The sequence below is a fragment of the Geotrypetes seraphini genome, chromosome 15, assembly GCF_902459505.1.
Source record: "Geotrypetes seraphini chromosome 15, aGeoSer1.1, whole genome shotgun sequence".
NCBI classification, from domain to species: domain Eukaryota; kingdom Metazoa; phylum Chordata; class Amphibia; order Gymnophiona; family Dermophiidae; genus Geotrypetes; species Geotrypetes seraphini.
The window spans coordinates 28,438,104-28,452,043 of record NC_047098.1 but is presented as its reverse complement, the minus strand read 5'-3'; the positions used below and the strand labels follow the sequence as shown (position 1 = coordinate 28,452,043).

General features: G+C 44.9%; 1 protein-coding gene across 2 annotated transcripts in view; it reads right to left on the bottom strand.

Moving 5' to 3' along the window:
* The window catches only part of CRK (CRK proto-oncogene, adaptor protein), a 30,995-nt gene extending 17,335 nt beyond the window's left edge, over positions 1-13,660 (bottom strand). For both annotated transcript variants that reach the window (XM_033922420.1, XM_033922421.1), the window contains exon 1: positions 13,260-13,660. In XM_033922420.1, coding sequence (XP_033778311.1) covers positions 13,260-13,479 — 220 coding nt within the window. In that variant the 5' untranslated portion in view covers positions 13,480-13,660. The remainder of the gene's footprint in view (positions 1-13,259) is intronic.
* Positions 13,661-13,940: the final 280 nt, after the last annotated feature.

Here is a 13,940-nt window from a genome sequence, read left to right as displayed (position 1 = left end):
AGGGCCGGTAGCCCAACAAGTCTGCCCACTCAAGAACCCTCCCTCAACAAATCTGCCCATTCTAGAATCCCCTCTCTCACGAGAATCCATCTTTTAAGCATAACTCTGTAGCAACTCCATGTGTTTGTCCCATCGTCTCTTGAAGTCGAGCACATTGCTGGCCTCAACCACTTGGCGTGGAAGACCATTCCATTGATCAATCATCCTTTCAGTGAAGAAGTATTTCCTGGTGTCACCATGAAATCTCCCCCCTTTAAGTTTTAGCGGATGCCCTCTTGTCGCCGTGGGACTTTTGAGAAAAAAAGATTTCTTCCTCAACTTCAATGCGGCCCGTGATGTATTTGAATGTTTCTATCATGTCCCCCCTTTCTCTGCGCTCTTCGAGAGAATATAAGCGCAGTTTGGCCAGACGTTCCTCATAAGAGAGATCTTTAAGTCCTGAGACCATTTTAGTGGCCATTCTCTGGATCGACTCCATTCTCTTCACATCCTTATGATAATGTGGCCTCCAGAACTGGACACAGTACTCCAGGTGAGGTAGTATGACAATGGTATTATGACTTCAGGCTTTCGGCTGATGAAGCTCCTTCTTATGCAACCCAGCATTTGTCTAGCTTTTGCTGAAGCTTTCTCCACTTGATTTGCAGCTTTCATATCGTCCTGGATGAGTACTCCCAAGTCCCTTTCCGCAGTAGTTTTTGCTAAGTTTTCACCGTTCAAGGTGTATGTCCTGCATGGATTACTGCTTCCAAGATGCATTACTTTACATTTTTTGGCATTAAAGTTTAGTTGCCAAGTACTGGACCATTTTTCCAGCAGAAGCAGGTCCTGTTCCATAGTGTTGGGTCTGGTTGCGCTATCAGGTTCCTTTGCCCTGCACAGTTTAGCGTCATCGGCAAATAATGTAATTTTGCCATGAAGTCCCTGAGTCAGATCCCTTACAAAAATATTAAACAGTATTGGGCCCAAGACTGAGTCCTGTGGCACTCCACTGGTCACTCTTGACGTTTTTGAGGGTATACCGTTTACCATTACCCTTTGAAGTCTGCCGCTAAGCCAGTCTTTTACCCATGCTATCAGTGGTTCTCCTAGTCCTAGCGTGTTCATCTTGCTCAATAACCTGCGGTGTGGGACACTGTCAAAAGCCTTGCTGAAGTCTAAATATATTACATTACATTAGTGATTTCTATTCCGCTTGTGCCTTGCGGTTCTAAGCGGATTACATTAGAAGATGGCTGGTCATTTCCAGGCGATGACAATACAGTTCTTTACATTACTTTGCAAACTTTGTATACCTTACTTTACATAACTTTTCGTACATAACTTTACATGGAATTACTTTGCATTATCTTTACAGTACTTGCATAACTTACATTACATAATTTTACCTAGCATAACTTTACATTGCAGAAAAGCTAGATTCTGTTTTTAAGTTGATATATCTGACGTTTTGAGATATTTGGTGGTTACGATGTTTCCGGATATGAATTGACTTATCGTCAATTGCGACTAGATTAGATGTTGCCTGTGGAGAGGAATTTCAGGAAGTTGTGAAGGGGATAGAAGATGATGGTAAATTATATTGTTGGGATATATGATGTCCAGGGACTCACCCTCATCCAATTTTTTGTTACCCAGTCAAAGAAGCTTATCAGATTGGATTGACAAGACCTTCCCTTCGTAAAGCCATGCTGGTGGGGGTCCCTTAACCTCTCATTATCCAGAATCGCGTCCAATCTGTTTTTAATCAACGTTTCCATGAGTAGTAGATAATAATAATAATAACAGCTTATATACCGCAATACCGTGAAGTTCTATGCGGTTTACAAAGATTAAGCAAAGGTACAAATTGATTGACTTTAAGAGGGGAGGAAGAAGGTAAAATTATGTTCTCACCTGTTAATTTTCTTTCCTTTAGAAGCAGCAGATGAATCCAGAGACAAGTGGGGAATAGCTCACATCGACCAGCAGGTGGAGATAGAGAAACTGATTAACAGTTGGCTTTATAGCCTGGTATTCCTCCTGTCCATTCAGTTATGCTCCTTGCCCAAGCATCCCGAGATAGGATAATGAGCATCAAAAAAACTTCTTTCCAGTAGCGAATGCTTAAACCATAAATTCACAAATCTAACAACCAACAAGAACCGAACTGAAAATGCCACATAAGACACAGACAGATAGCCACAGAAGGGGTGGGGCTCTGGATTCATCTGCTGCTTCTAAAGGAAAGAAAATTAACAGGTGAGAACATAATTTTACCTTCCTTAGCAAAGCAGCAGATGAATCCAGAGACAAGTGGGATGTAGCAAAGCAAACCTTAATCCGGGTGGGAAGCAAACGCCGCCTCCGCAATAACCGAAGCCCAAAATGCCACTATTGCAGGCGCCCCCACATCCAAGCAGCAATGCGTAGAGAAAGCACGTTCGGTAGACCAAATAGTCGTGAGACAAATCTCCCCCAAGATAAAAACCTCCGGGCCGAGCTGAAGAGGTAGACCTTGCTCCAGCGGAATGGACATGCAGATCTTTCGCCAACCGCTTCCCTGCCAGCCAGCAGGCATAAAGAATGTCCTTCTGTACCCATAACGTGATGGAGGCTGCGGATGTCGCCATACATTGAAGGCGTCCCTGGAATACTACAAAAAAGGAGAAATAGATAACCAAAAGTTATCAGAAACCGAGCCCTCGGAGAAAGCTACTTACTGATCAAAAAATGCAGTGAAGAATAACACTGCTCCCCAGGTTACCTCCTAGGAAGTGGAAAGGAAAACTAAGTGTGACAGAAAGAAAGGATGACTCCCCTACAGAAGGAATAGTGGTACCATCCGAACTGACACCCTATATAACGGAAATCAGAAATAGGAATCCCCGCCGAAAACAGCCTGCACCCAAAAAGAAAACTGCAGAGCTGAAACCATGGCTACGAGAAGCAACATGAGCAACGGCACAGCCCCTCGGCGAGCCAAAAGACCAGGATGAAATGAAGCTGACATTACGCGATGAGCAAAATACCGAGCCCACGTAACAAGCTTACGTAACAAGCCAAGCCTGGCCCTAGAAGTAAAAGGAAATAACACGCTAAGCGCTCGGCCATACACTCGTGCCCAAAAAGGAATTCTGGCGTGGTGCAGACGCTAAGAAGTACCCCAGAAAGGAAAAACATCCAAACGGAAGCAGAAGCCACAGGAGAAGATTTCCTTAACACCTGGACTAAAGAAGAAAAAATCTGCTTTTCACCACTTTTACACGTCAGTCACGACCTCTCCAAAAAGCAAGGTCGTAAAACTAAGGAGGTACATAAAAAATTCCAGGATATCGGACCCTAGGCGAGCCAAGCCCGAGATACCAGGAACTTCGTCATCCGGCTGGCGAGAAACCCATCAATACCGTAAGGAAGGACGGCGCTGCCAAGCCAGAGCTTCCGCAAATACAGTGCTCGGAAAGTGAGCTCGAGATGTCAGAACCAAGCTGACATCAGCCAGCGGAAAACACTGAAAAGGAGAATGCAGAGGCGAAAAAGTCTCCACACAGCAACCCCCTCTAACGCACACTTCCTAGGCCCGCTGAGAAAGCTAGGAAGTCTAGAATTGAGAGACGAGCCATGAGGACAGGCTCAGGAGATCTCATGTTTATAAAAAGAGTTAGAACTCCCGAGCCACAATTCTCAATATCCAGGCTGCAGAAAATGAAACAGACGATAAATGTGCCATGCTGAGAGTCCGTGAAGATCAAGTCTGTCTAAACTCATATCCTGATCCATAAAAGGATTTACCAACAGAAGATGAAGATGAGCGTACACCCAGTGAAGCAGAATAACTTCACCTTCCAACCGAAAACAACACCTACTGCCCAAGCTGTAGAGAAACACTCCCATCCTCATACTGACCAAAAGGAACCTCAGTGGCATTCCAGAAGAATAATTAGCAGCTCCAGACAGGCAGCCTGACCATGCTCAAGAGCAGAAGAATGTCCAAGGACAGAGGTGCCCCTGAAGACCAGACATCAGGATCTGAGGAAGGAAGCCAGCGAGCCCCCCCCCAAACCGACCGCCTAGAAAGGTCAGTGGACATGAGCAAGTCCAGTAAAGACCGAGTCATGTCTCGAAAAGAGAAATCACACTGAGCCATCAAATCACTCATAGCGGTGCATTAGGATCATACTAATAAATGTAGTCCTGAGATACTGGGAACCACTGACCCTAAAACGACAGCTGAAGCAGCCGAAGGGAAAGCGAGCCGAAGCTCCTAGTGAGTCAGTAATCTGGATGTATCTCCTGGCAGCGCAACAATTGTCAAACGTTCACAGATTCTAAAATGCCTGTGAATTTCAGGGTATGCGCCAAATCCAAAAGCGCCACTCCAAGGGAGGCAGGCCAACCTAGTGCCGAGTCCAAGTCCAACGAGACTATGAAGATCCTCTTCCAGGATGCGAGCAGAAATGTGTGACCCCGAGAACTAAGCCGCAGAATGGGATGCAGCCTGCTAATCACATGGCCTTATGTGTGGCAAAGGCACTTCTTTATATAATTGGTATGCATCAAATGGTTTTTGTTGCTCAGAGGCACTCTTCCAATAATACTAGATAGGCTTTTCACATGTTATATCTAACAAAGGACTTACATGACCCGTCCTTCTCTGTGTCCTTAGATGCAGAGAAGGCTCTTGATCGGTTAGAATGGGCCTGCCCAATGCCCCAGTCTTGGCCCCCCATACATTCAGTGGTACCCCAAGAACTACAAGCACCGTCCTGAAGACGACAACCCCGTGCAAGGAAAACAGCAAACAGAGAGACTCCAAGAATTAACTGGAACCTGAGGAGAATGCAAAAGGAACCAACCTCACCTCTCCCTGATCCGATAGCATAGTGACTACTCCCTCAAGTGAAAGCTGTATGAGGCCATGGGAGAAGTCAAGACCCCTTCAGAATGAAGCACAAGAGGCCAGTAAACAGCAGTACGATCACTGCAGGAACAGGAAGAAGAAATTAAATTCTCTTAGAAAAATATTCAAGGTTCGTAAAGTAACCCATGAAAACAGGATTAACTCTATGCAACGGGAGCGACAAGCCGGATGCCCATAGAGGGAATACGCCAGAGATGCAATCAAGATGCTGCATCTACCGCCCTCAGAACAACCATAGCAATTTAACAGGAATTAGACAAATGCGTTGTGACCTGCCCATATGACCGAATCCTGTCCGTGAGACAGCTGAAAGAGCTGCCAGCGGGCGTGTAGTGTAAAGTGGCCCAGGGAAGGCCAACGATGGGACACCCTGGACGTAGTCCTAGGAACGCTCTACAGAAAAAGAGAGGTATGCTCGAAGGAAATCGGAAATGGCGTCCCCAGACACAGTCAGGGCAGTATCAATGTAAAAAATTGCCAAATTACACAGTGTCACCCATGGGAGACTTCGAGAGATAGTCAAAGCGAAAAATCTGGACACTCTCCTGCGCCTGAACCCAACACAGTGTGACACGGCTTCATCCAACTCAGTACGGAGGGCAGCCGAAATCGGGAGAAGTATAGAGTCAAACCGCAAGCAAACGGGGCTGCATAGAGTCCCCTAGGGTATAACGCAAGCGCGGCAAAACTTCGTAAGGTGTTGAACATATTCCAATTCCATATAAATGGATTTAACAGCTTTTTCTGGTTAATTAACAAGTCCCGATGCACCCGAAGCTGCAATGGGAACTGAACTCATACCCTCAGGGAGACGAGGCAGCTGCTCTAACCGGAAAAGCCACAACTCAGATTTAAAGCAGTGTCATAGCACGCTTGGTATTAGTAGCTCTCATATGGTGGTGAACAGACTATGGCTGTGCTAGAGTTGTCTTTCTGTGGTTGCAATTACAGCAGTTTACATATTATATACAGTTATGTATTTTGTACCTGGGGCAATGGAGACTTGCCCAGAGTCAAAGGAAGCTGCAGCTAGCATTGAACTTGGCTCCTATGGCTCTCAGGTTGCTGTACTAACCATTAGGCTACGAGCCTGTTCTACAAATCAGAGCCCCCACCCTGGGCCCCCCCAAAAACAAAACAAAACATGCAGGCCGGTAAAACCGCCCGCAACTACCGCCGCAGCGTAGCGACGGATGAGCCCAACTCAGCCGGCTCCCAGAGAACTACTGAACGCCGCGGCGCCCTCCCCCCCCAGTGCAGGAGCGTCAGTCATTGCTCAGAAAAGACCACGGCTCTCAGTCGAAGAAGCAAACACCGCCGCGGCAAGCGGAAAACTGAAGCCACCATGTGACTTGCTCCACCGGCCAGACAACAACGTTCGCCCGTTTTGCCGGCCTCTTGCAACTGGGAGGGAAACCCAGAGAGCCAAGGAAGGCGAAGAGAGAAACCACAAAAAAAAAACCGCCGAAACAGACCACGAGAACGCCTCAGCGCGTCTGCCAGCATCGGAGCACCCATGTGATCTAACAGTCCATGGAAAAGGCCCGGGCTTTCAACCCTTTAGAACCCTGACCACAGCCGCGGCCCCTGCCGATCGACGGGTAGCCTCAGCAAACCATGGTGTATATGCGAGGGCACTCCCCCCCCCCCCGCCCACACAGGAAACCACCATGCGTCTCCTGTGCGCGGGAAGGCAGCAGCTACTCCAACTGAGCCCAACGCAGGGGTTCAGTGCACTCAAACACAGGCAAAAAAGCAAGAGATGAGCCGCACCAACGAACCACTCACCAAAGCTCAGCGGCTGTAAATAAAGGAGACAACCAACAACCAGAAATTATACCCTGCCATTGCCATACTCACAACCCAGCAGACAAGGTTGCCAGACCTCGGCAGGAACAGCTTGAGCACCCCTGAGAGTACTGAAGCATGGAAAGCCACCGCAGTCTCTTTTCTTGTGTTTTTTTTTTTTTTTTTTTTTTTAAGGAAAGAAGAAAAAACGAGAGACCCAGATAGACCCTCTATCAGAGGAGGGAGGGTGAGGCAGGGACAAGGGAGGGCCCAAGTGTAACCTCTAAAGCCGGCACCGTACAGCCGGACACCCCTGTCTCACTGAAGAGAAAAAATCTCAACAGGAGAAATAGAATCAATTGTGAGTTCACTGAAGAGAAACCTCAACAGGAGAATTCGAAATTCCAGCCACAGCCAGAATCCAGGAGCTATTGGAATAGCTCCAACCCCTGCTGGGAGATAGAGCAAACTGAATGGACAGGAGGAATACCAGGCTATAAAGCCAACTGTTAATCAGTTTCTCTATCTCCACCTGCTGGTCGATGTGAGCTATTCCCCACTTGTCTCTGGATTCATCTGCTGCTTTGCTAAGGAAAGAGGGTTAATAGGACAGGAAATCCATTTTTGAGGAGAGAGTGATCAATAGAACAAGTTAATCGCTATAGAGGGGAGAGAGAAGAGAGGATCAGTTGTCTAGATACTTTAGGAACAGGTGTGTTTTCAGACGTTTCCTAAATTCCTCATAAGTAGTGGGCGAAAGCAATTGTTCTAGGTCTTTACCCCATGATGCTGCTTGGTGCGAGAGAAGATGTTCATGGTGTTTTTTCAGTTTACAACCTCTCACTGGGGGGGGTAACAAAGTTGGAATGTGAGTTTCTCTTGTGTCTGTTGGCTGAGAAGACGAAAAGGTCAGTTATATATTTAGGGGCAAGTCCGTGTAGTGCTTTGAAGCAGAAGCAGGCAAATTTAAACTTTACACGCGCCTCCATTGGCAGCCAATGCAGCTGCTGGTAGTAGGGTGTCACGTGGTCAAACTTCCTCAGCCCAAAGATCAGTTTGACCGCTGCATTTTGCATCAATTGTAAACGTTGCAAGTTCTTTTGGGAAATTGCTAAATAGGCGATGTTGCAGTAGTCAAGTAGACTCAGTACGAGGGATTGGACTAGGGTTCTGAATGCCGCTTTATCGAAATAAGCTTTAATGGATCTGAGTTTCCAGAGAGTGAAAAATCCCTTTCTGATCAAGGAGTCCAACTGGTCTTTCATGGTTAGGCACTGATCCAAAGTTACACCTAGTATCTTTATGGTAGGATGGATAGGGTAATTAAGATTATTGATACATAGTGGTGATTTGGTGTCAAGCGGATGTGGCGAAGCAACGAAGAAAGTTGTCTTTTCTGAATTAAGTTTGAGCCTAAAGGTTGTCATCCAGTGCTCCATCACTGTACTGAAAAAAAGCACTGAAAACAGCCCAAATAGAATTATGGAGAATAATGAGGTTATAAACCCTTGGAATATTCCCATTACTAAACTAAACTAAACCTTAAATTTATATACCGCATCCTCACCACGGAAGTGGAGCTCGGCATGGTTTATAAGAACTTAAAATATAAGAAGAGAAAGGAAAAGGTTTACATGAGCTTATATATAGAATGGAAGAGTAAGGGGGAAAATAGAATTACATGTTAGAGAAGAGCCAAGTTTTCAGTTGCTTGTGGAATAGTTGGAGAGAGCCCAGGTTCCGCAACGGGATAGTAAGGTCGTTCCATAGACCTGTGATTTTGGGAAGAGAAGAGATTTTCCCAGTTTACCTCCATAGAGAATGCCGCGTAGAGAGGGGAAGGATAGTTTATATCTTTGGGCAGGTCTGGTGGAGTCAGGACTCGAGGAGTTAAAGGATAGTGGGATTAGGGGAGGAAGGATGCCGTGAATGATCTAAAAAGCCAGGCAGGAGCATTTGAAATGGATTCTGGAAATCACTGGAACTGCATTTATAACAGAGGTGTCGATACCAGGTGATTATTTACAACTAATAAAAACTGAATACAAGAAAACCGGACATAATGGTGAAGGATTAAAAACACAAGAACTGCATTTATAACAGAGGTGTCGATACCAGGTGATTATTCTGCAAATTGAGTGGAGAGGAGATGCTCAATTATCAAGAAAAAAAACAGAGAATAAGAAAATGTGGAAGATACAGAAATCTTCTCCATCATACTGGGTGCCACAGGCTTAATTTAAAGAAATTTTCAAGCATACCTTGATAGATTGCATATACATTTCATATCTTATGAACTCCAGAAAGCAGCTCTCAGACAGTACAATTTTTATCAGGAGTATAATCATTAATACTGTGTACTCTTCTGCAAAGAATTAACCTAAAATTTCAGGTTCTCTCTAGCAGCTTCAGATAAAACTCATAAAATGATATTTCACATGTTTCAATCCATCTGTTTACCTTAGATATAATGGAAATCTGTATATTGTGGCAGGGTTTTTACCCATACACATTAGCCACGTAAGGGTCAATACCTCTAAAAGCATCAATAGATCAGTGGATCAAGGTGGGCAGAGGCTTGGATGGTTTTTCTGTAAGACATCTTCAGAGCAGCAACCTAGTTGTCACTCTGTTGTTTCATGGTAAACTAAGTTCAACTCAATGAAAGGAGTGCTACTAGTGATGTGCACCAAGGATCAGTCCTGGATCAGGATGTTTTTAACATTTAATAAGCGATACTATTAGAAAATGTTTCCTCTTTGAAAATAATATCATGTGCGACTTGACAAAGCTTCACAAACTGTGGGTCAGGACCCAAAAATGGAGTCACTACCTACAGTTTATTTCAAATTTGCTATACCTCCTCCAATGACACACATATCTAAGCAGACTCTCTATAAGCAGGGAGTGTGTGGCATAGTGGTTAAAAGCTACAGCTTCAGGACCCTGGGGTTGTGGGTTCAAACCCACGCTGCTCCTTGTGACCCTGGGCAAGTCACTTAAACCCCCCATTGCCCCAGGTACATTAGGTAGATTGTGAGCCTGCCGGGACAGCTAGGGAAAAATGCTCGAGTATCTGAATAAATTAATGTAAACCGTTCTGAGCTCCCCTGGGAGAACAGCATAGAAAATTGAATAAATAAATAAACAAAATGCATCATCATTCTACATCTAAGGGGAGGGGGGTGGCACAAAATTTTATCTGGACCCAGTCATGGAACTACAGGAATAAAAAGACTGAAAAGCAATGGACTTGGCAACTAAGATTTAATACTAAATACATGTATGGTTATAAATTTACATAGTTCTACCCCAATCCCTCACTATCATGTATTGTCTTACTGCACTTCCCTACTTCCCATTTAGAATGTAAGCCACCTAAATGGTTTGACCAACTGGCAGGATAAAAAAATAAAATAAATAATAAATGTGAAGTTCTGTGTATGAAAGAGGGGCATCTGGGGGTTACAGTATCTGGTGACTTTCATATAAACAAAGCCCGAAGGATGCCTGGTTAGACAGGGAGAGAAATGACCAGTAGGGGGAAAAACGCAATAGCATCTCTGTATATGCCTCTGGGTAAAGCTCACTTGGAAGTACTATGTGTAGTTCTGGAGACCACAACTTCAAAAGAATATAAACCAGATGAGTCAGTCAGTCTAGAGCAGTGTGTCTCAAACTTTTTTAGCTCTGGCACACTAAACGGAGCAAATGGTTTTCACAGAACATTATAATTAACAAAAAATTAAATTTGAGAGTTATTTGTTTAAAGTTCTTTAAGTTATGTATGGGTAATTGTAACAACAGTGAAACTAAAGTAGAAAGAACAGAATTGCTAATAAATCAATGCAAAGGACGTGCTTGTTTTTGAATGCAAATTAACTCAAAACACGGCTTGATAGTTGACAAGCAAACACATATTTCATCACCCACCATCTACAGTCGTTCTCTTTTTTTCGATTTATTGTATTTCTCCCGCATATAGGCCACCCCTCTGCAAAAGCTGTACCCATGTATAGGCCGCAGAAAAGGGCGGCCTATGTTTAAAAACCAGAAGATAAACCACCCCGGTACCTCCCCTGCCTTTTTCATTCACCTGCCCCCTACTTTTTTCAGTAGCCCCCTCGCTGAAGCGCGGCTCGAGTCTCCAGTGGTGCAGGGCAGCCACGATCTCTTTGGCATCTGGCCTGCCCCATACTGCCCGCTAAATGGCCGGTCAGCTTTTTCGGGACTTGCGAGAACTGACCTCAGTCACTCAGCAAGGGTGCGGGGGCAGGCCGGATGCCGAAGAGATTGCGGCTGCCCTGTACCACTGGAAACCCGAGCCATGCACCAGCGAGGGGGCTTCCAAAAAAGGTACCGGGGGTGGGGGGATGATTTAAAATGTTTATATAGGCCGTGCCCCATACATAGGTTTGTAAAACCCATGTATAAGCCACAGCCAATATATGGGGAAATACAGTAATTTCTGTAAGAGCTGAAAATCCAAGTTCGCAAAGATAAGAAGATCCAAATGGTAACAAAGCCTTGATTGCTTTGTTTCACAAATTAGGATAACTATTGCATAAAAAATAAAATTTAAACTAAAATTACTTGTCATTAGTTTTCAAGGACCATTCACACCAAAGAATAATGCTTGTCTGGGCAGTTGTATCCTTACGCACACAGCCACTCATAAAATTGACAGACACTTCTTGCATGTGCGATGTACATGTCATCTATTCTAGTGGATAATTATGAAGGGAATTTTTTTTTAAATAAAGTAAAATTCTGGAATCTTTTGTGACACACCCAGAATCTCTTTGGGGCACACAGTTTGAGTGACACTGGCCTAGAGCAGGGGTGGGCAATTCCAGTCCTCGAGAGCCACAGACAGGTTAGGTTTTCAGGATATCCACAATAAATATACATGAGATAATTTGCATCTTAAGGAGGCAGTGCATGCAAATCCATCTCATACATATTCATATCCTGAATACTTGACCCCCTCGAGGACCAGAATTGCCTACCCCTGGTCTACAGCATGGCTACTAATATGTCAGTGTTTTTCATCATAAAGCAGATAGGGGATCAACTTAAAGTTCTAGAAATTTGGAAAAAAAAAATCAGGATAGAGGAAGATATGAGAGACATTTAAATATCTCCATGTTATAAAGCCACAGAACAGGAACTAAGAATCTCGGAGAAAGGAAAAGAATTATACATTCTAGCAGTGTTTCCCAAGTCAGTCCTAAAGTTCTCCCTTGCCGGTCAGATTTTCAGAATATCCACAATGAATATGAACTTGATTTGCATACACTATCTCAATTATATGCAAATATGTTTCATGCATATCCATTGTGGATATCCTGAAAACTCAGCTGGTAAGGGAGAACTCCAGGACTGACTTGGGGAATGCTATTCTAGCAGTTATTGTGGATCGATATGCTATGTGGTCTTTCTAAATCTAAATTATGTACTTCCGAAACTTCCACACTTTTCTCACCAGACTAGAAGTGCAGCGAAGGAATCAGGGCATCATGCAGTTCACCAAAAGATTGGGTAGTGCTGGAAGAAAATGGAGTAACTGTTCCAGAAGTTAACAAGCCTCTGCAGAAAATATGGAGGGGGAGGCGAGTGAAAAAAACAAAAACACAACCAAACCAGGGATAAGGGCTGCTTGAAGGAGTTGAGGATAGATGACTGGTTGGAATTCTGATAGAAAAATGTATTGTGGAAAGGAGCCGAGGAACCTGGATAAAGAATGTGGGAGAGAGATAGGGAAAGTGTAGCAGAATAGACTTTTATTTACAGGGGTTGCTCTAAATATGAATAAGCAATCATGATGAATACATCAGAGGGCCCAGCCACCAAGCCAGCTAGCTATGTCATCTGTAGGGGAATTCCCCCCCCCCTGCACAGTGTGCTGTTACTTTGCCCAACAATGATCTTGACTCTCACAACTGAACCTCCCCCCCCCCCCCCCCCAAAGAGGCCTCCACTGGAAAAACAGTGACTATCATTTTAAACCTGCAAATTTTATCCTTACCTCTCCTGTGCCTTTACTGATTATAAACTCCATGGCCAGGGATTGTATGGGTATTTGTACAACACTATATACTGTACAACTTCCAGTACTATATAAATGTAGTTTTATAGTAATAAATTGAATATTGCCCTGTACAGAATCTGACTTGTTAACGGTTTTGTCTCATTCTGTGGAAGAAACCAAGATTTGCAACTCAAGCTCTCTAAATCAAGGAAAATCGTTTCTATAAGCAAGACCCTATCGAATCCCAGCCTTAAACTTACACAAGGACCAATACGACTAACAATGCTTTTAAAAACTCTGCATCCCAAAAATCCCGCATTCTCCCTCGTGTGATAAAAGTCAGATGCTAAATGCCCATTAAACTTTAATAGAACCTGAAGTTTGCCCCTTCGAGCAAAGCTCATCAATGTTTAGCGTCACATTGTAATGAACACGTCCCTTCAAACCCAGCCTCGGTGCGCCCACGGCCCAGAGCCCGACTCTCTAAGCGTAAGCCAATGCAGGACGCGCCCCCCCCCCCCCCCGGTCCCCGGAACTCACCGGGCCCGCTCTGCCGACCGTTGCACACGCTGTTGATAATGTAATGGGACACTTTGGAGTTCTCCGACACAGACAGCACGTAATCCCCAGGAATGGTGGTGGAGTCCCGCACCAAGAACACACCGTGCCTTTGGCCTTGCAACAAATTCACCGCCTCCTGCCGGTTCTGCCGCCCCCAGTACCAGCTCCCGCGGTCCTCCGAGTCGAAATTACCAGCCATAGCTGCTACTCTGCTCCGCAGCTTTAAGGCCTTAGAAGGCGTTCATGCACCCGAGAAGAAGACGCGATCTCGGTTGCAGGCGCCTAAGAACCCAAATCACAAGCTCGCTGAACTTTACTTCACTATGAGCCGTCCGGCCCAAGCTTGCCAACCCGAAATGGCGGCCTCAGAAAGGTCTGACCTCACCTACCGGAAGTGACGTCCATTGAGCGCCAACTGTATGGTTCAGGAAGGGCTGTGACCGTTTTTCAAGATCCTAACCTTAGTTCCTATAAGCGTCTGGGTTTGGGCAGAAAATATTTATCGCTCTTCGGATTAATAATTGATTTTTCTAACACATTGGATTGCAGAACTAAAACCTACCTAAGCGGCGTAAAGTGTAATGAGCACGGGAGAAGTTGTTGAGGTCGTTTTGGTAAAGGAAGTCTGAAGCGGCTCTGGGGAGTTTGTGCTATAGGCTC